We start from the raw sequence: 5,837 nt of genomic DNA on the forward strand, positions 1-5,837 counted from the left end.
TATAATTTAATTGATGTGCACAATAAAATAAATATGAAACTTATAAAATAGCAGTCAAATGTGGATAGTAATGGTTGCCTTCCGTCCTAAGCTAAGGTACTATATTAAACTACGACTTAAATTTATAATAATTAGTTAAAAAACTTACAATTATAGTACTATTTTTTATTATTTTAGTTGAAAATAATTAGGATTACTAACATCAAATTTTGATAATTTGAAAAAATTTTAAATGCTTTATGTCTTAATTTTTTTAGTAAAATTTCAACAACTCATAAAAATTAACACAATAGATGGTTATAAATCAAAGTAATAAATAAGAGTAAACGTTGCGATAATGATATTTAGTGATAATTAATAACGATAAGATGATGAGAATGTGGAAGGAGAAAAAAAAATGAGAAAGGAGAACAATGTAATATAATAGTGGCGATAAGACAATAGCAGGTATGTATATAGAGAATAATATATAGTAAGAGAAAAAATAGTGTTTGATATAGTGAGTGAATATAATAAAAATATAAATTAATAATTCTGAAAAAAATAATAAAATTAAACATAATTTAAAAAAATAAATATTAAATTAAAAAAATATTTTTTATCAATTAGAATTATGCATGAAGATAAAGAGTGTTTTGAATATAAATTTTTATCTTTGTTTTAAATTAAATATTATTAAAAATAAATAAATAAACTTAATAACGTTTCTAAATAGTTAATTATAAATAATATTTCTAAATCTTTATTTTCATTTTGTTACACATAATAACGACATAATAAATTTATTTAATATCTTATTTAATTTAAATTTATAATTGGGTAAAGTATATTTTTTGTCCCTGAAGTTTAGTAAAATTTTAAATGCTTTATGTCTTAATTTTTTTAGTAAAAATTTTAAATGCTTTATGGTTATAAATCAAAGTAATAAATAAGAGTAAACGTTGCGATAATGATATTTAGTGATAATTAATAACGATAAGATGATGAGAATATGGAAGGAGAAAAAAAAATGAGAAAGGAGAACAATGTAATATAATAGTGGCGATAAGACAATAGCAAGTATGTATATAGAGAATAATATATAGTAAGAGAAAAAATAGTGTTTGATATAGTGAGTGAATATAATAAAAATATAAATTAATAATTCTGAAAAAAATAATAAAATTAAACATAATTTAAAAAAATAAATATTAAATTAAAAAAATATTTTTTATCAATTAGAATTATGCATGAAGATAAAGAGTGTTTTGAATATAAATTTTTATCTTTGTTTTAAATTAAATATTATTAAAAATAAATAAATAAACTTAATAACGTTTCTAAATAGTTAATTATAAATAATATTTCTAAATCTTTATTTTAGATTTAATTTTATAAATATATGTTAATATCAAAATATTTAAAAAATGATATTATACATTAATAAACTTATTTAAAAAATTAATTTATTCAAAATAGGATAGTAATGGCACGTTAATCTAAGCAGAAAGTACAGCTACAAAAATATTGTGTGGCAAAAGGTTAAATTTTAGCCACTGTAACAATATTTCGTGATAAATAGAAAATACACTTATTTATTTATATTACAATTTAGTGTTTGTAATTAAAATTTGGTGGTTAAACCCGTTTTTGTGGTAGTGGAACTCAATTGAACAAGTTGTGAATATTCCGAACAATGATGCGGTGACAGAGACATAAATGTGAATCAATATGTTATAATAAAGCAAGATGAGTTTTTTCATTATATTATTTGAAAAAAAAAAACTACGAATCACAGAGGAGAGGCAAGAGATTCCTCCCATCATCACTATTGATCGGTAGCCGTCAAAAAAATAAAAAGCTGAAAATGTGTCTTGTGCAAATGGAGCCATGTTTGTGGCGGAAAGTGCATAAAGAAAGTGACATGAAAATAACATCTCCATCGTGAAAGAGAAAGAAAGAATCCTCCTGCAAAGCCGGCCAGCCGGCCAGACGGCCAATCCCAAATATGATAGAAAATAACTTAGCATATGTCACTAAGAATATTCCTTATCCTAATGATGTAACAACATCGTAAAAATATACACAATTCTACTAAAATTAATTAATATCCTTATTCATATTTCATATATAATAAGAGCATCATACGGATAAATTCTGACATCAATTAACCTAATAAACATTATATTCAAGAATTATGAGTGATCCTAAAATTGTACTAGTCACTGGCTGTGCCATAGGTGGCATTGGCTATGAATATTGCAAGGCATTTGCCGAGAAAAATTGCCATGTCTTTGCTTCAGACATCTCAACAAGGATGCAAGACATGAAACAATTGGAGTCACACAGCAACATAGAAACACTCGAAATTGATGTATCTTCAGATCAAAGTGTTAATTCGGCGGTTTCAACCGTTATATCAAAGCGCGGTCGCATTGATATTCTGGTTAACAACGCCGGCATAGGTAGCACCGGTCCGTTAGCCGAATTGCCACTCGACGCAATTCGCAAAGCGTGGGAAATCAACACGTTGGGACAACTTAGAATGGTTCAGCATGTTGTCCCTCACATGGCTTCTAGCAGGAGTGGGAGAATAGTCAACGTTGGAAGCATTGTGGGAACCGTGTCGACGCCTTGGGCCGGATCTTATTGCTCGAGCAAGGCAGCTGTTATCGCCATGTCGAACAGTTTGCGGCTCGAGCTGCGGCCGTTTGGGATCGACGTGGTTCTCGTCCTCCCGGGATCTGTTAGGTCTAATCTCGGGAGGGCGAATTTGGAGAGATTGGGGAACCAAGATTGGAAGCTTTACAAGGAGTTTAAGGATGCTATTGCGGAGAGAGCGAGAGCTTCTCAAGGAGAGAAGGCAACGGATGGAAGAGTTTTTGCAAGGCATGTTGTGAACAAAGTTTTGAGGACTAGACCACCAAAACAAATTGCTTTTGGTCACATGACTGGCTTGTTTGCTTTGCTTTCTTGGTCTCCCATTTGGGTTAGAGATATGTTTTTTTCTACTCGTTTTGGCCTAAACAGAAAGCTATAATAAGGATTTGAATCTGTTATTTAACTTGAGAGAAACCTTTGATCAATTTTTACTTCGGTATCTGGCATATTGATCAATTGATCTTGATTCTAGTACCGAACACTTCCAACATAGTTGTTCTATTCATAATGATAAGATTCAAACGTGGGGTGGGATGTGCCTCATCCCACTAAGCCAACTGGTCATTGAACTTATTTAACTTAATCTCTAGTATTGTGTCCATTTATTTATTACTAGCGGCTCAACAGGCACGGTAGCCACTTTTCCATTGAGTTAAAAAAATGTTTTTATATTTTTATTTTTAAAATTATAAATTTAATATCAATAATTAATAAATAAATTATAAAAATATAATATTTTAAGTACTTTAATATATGTAAAAAGTATAAAATAAATAAATTTAAATTAAAAAAAGTAAATTATGAAGTCATTTTCATTTTTTATAGGAATACATATATTATGTCATAAAACCACAAAAACTCATCCAAATAAATAAATCATGATATATTGGTACAAAAATTATTCTGTGTAAAGTTTTTTAAAAAAATATCGTCCTGTTAAACTATTTTACTTTTATTCTTTTAAAAGTATATCCATAATAAAAAAAATCTGCATGAATGATTTACATACAACAGAAAACTTTTAATAAAGTTGCTGTGAAAATGTGTGAAAATTATTTTAATAATAAACTTCTCTTATTAAAGATAATATTGAAAATTAAATTTAGACGCCAATTGATATTATATATTATATAGGTACTTAGAGTATATTAAAAGGGTATGATAATAATTTGAGGAGATAAATTATTCTGTGTAAATTTATTTTTAAAAAAATTGTCCCTGTTGAACTATTTTACTTTTATTCTTTAAAAATATATCCAAATAAAAAAAATCTGCAATAATAATTTACATATAATAAAAAAAATCTTAGTGAGATCATTATGAAAAAATAGGTAGAAATTTTTTTATTTAACCTAACTGGCAAAAGAATTTTTTTAATAATAAACCTTTCTTTAGGAGTAATATTGAAATTTAAATTTAGACACAAATTATCATTATATATTGTGTAAATACCAAGAGTATATTAAAATAATAGGATAATAAATATTTAAAGAGAAAAATTATTCTTTGTACATTTATTTAAAAAAAATGTCCTGTTTAAACTATTTTATTTTTACTCTTTAAAAATTCGCAACAATGATTTACATCCAATAGAAAATTTTTAATAAAGTTGATATTTAAAATGGGTAGAAGTTTTTTTATTTAGAATAACTGACAGTTGTATTGAGAATTTTTTTTAACAGTAAATCTCTTTCATTAAGAACAATATTAAAATTTAAATTTGGACAACAAAACTCTTGGTATTATTATTATATATTGTTATAGATTACCTGTTATTTATTATGTTTAATTTTTATATTATTAAAAGATAAGTATTTTAATTCATTTTATGATTGAGAGTGAGTAGTTTGATTTTAATCCCTTTTACTGTTGAAAGGGGAAAAGTTACATAACTCTCTCGTTAGGCATTAGTTAATGGAGAGTTTACAAAACGGAACTGAGTACGTAGTTTTAGTTTATAAAAATAGGGGCCATTATATATTGTTATAGATACCCAAAACAAAATGATAAGATCTATAAAAAATTATTTATTATTGCTAATTATTCTTTTCCTCCTTTCATACATGGCATGGAAAATCAACATTTGGCATCGTCGTTATTTACTTCATAAAACCACAAAAACTCATCCAAATAATTGTTATATAATCACATTCAGAATGGAGAAGAGAATTAAGAAAAATTAAAAAGGATAAATTATTGAAATGAAGAATTGAAGAAGAGGTTACGCATTTTTACGGTTTATTAGTGAAAATACAGAATGAAAATGAGATAGAAGAATATGTGTTGTTGTTAACGGTGAAAGTTTTTTTATTTAAAATAACTGACGCATGCATGTACGGAGAACTTCTATCATTAAGGACAATATTGGAACATAAAATTAGACACCAAAAACTCTGTTTTGGCATTATATATTGTTATAGAGATACCCAAAACAAAATGATAAGATCTATAAAAAATTATTTATTATTGCTAATTATTCTTTTCCTCCTTTCATACATGGCATCGAAAATCAACATTTGGCATCATCGTTATTTACTTCATACAACCACAAAAACTCATCCAAATAATTGTTATATAAGCACATTCAGAATGGAGAAGAGAATTAAGAAAAATTGAAAAGGATAAATTATTGAAATGAAGAATTGAAGAAGAGGTTACGCATTTTTACGGTTTATTAGTGAAAATACAGAATAAAAATGAGATAGAAGAATATGTGTTGTTGTTAACGGTGGAAGTTTTTTTATTTAAAGTAACTGACGCATGCATGTACGGAGAACTTCTATCATTAAGGACAATATTGGAACATAAAGTTGGACACCAAAAATTCTGTTTTGGTATTATATATTGTTATAAATGAACAAACACTTGAATGGCTTCTCAACAAATTTTAAATAAAATATTTTGATTTTTAATAAAATTTTATTCTTTATAAATTTTTGAGAGTTATTCTTGTATAGATTGATTTCTTTGTTGTTTTGAAAGACGACAGTTAATTTATTTTATCATGATAATTAATAGTAATTTTAGTGTGTGTGTAACATTTTTCATTATTAGTTAGTTAAAGAATATATTCAAATTTTACGAGAACACAATTTCAATTTTATGGTGTAAAAATCACTTTAGTAAAATATTTCACTAAACAATTAAACAAACTACCTAGGCACCTAGCTATATATAAGCAAGTCTTGACCTATATT

At 26.3% G+C, this 5,837-nt stretch overlaps 1 protein-coding gene across 1 annotated transcript; it reads left to right on the top strand.

Moving 5' to 3' along the window:
- On the top strand, nucleotides 2,135-3,197 carry LOC107617441 (short-chain dehydrogenase cctT-like). The gene has a single exon (XM_016319202.2). It carries the CDS (start codon nucleotides 2,177-2,179, stop codon nucleotides 3,017-3,019), a length of 843 nt encoding a protein of 280 aa, XP_016174688.1. The 5' UTR covers nucleotides 2,135-2,176; the 3' UTR covers nucleotides 3,020-3,197.

The sequence above is a fragment of the Arachis ipaensis genome, chromosome B01 (genome assembly GCF_000816755.2).
Source record: "Arachis ipaensis cultivar K30076 chromosome B01, Araip1.1, whole genome shotgun sequence".
Taxonomy (NCBI): domain Eukaryota; kingdom Viridiplantae; phylum Streptophyta; class Magnoliopsida; order Fabales; family Fabaceae; genus Arachis; species Arachis ipaensis.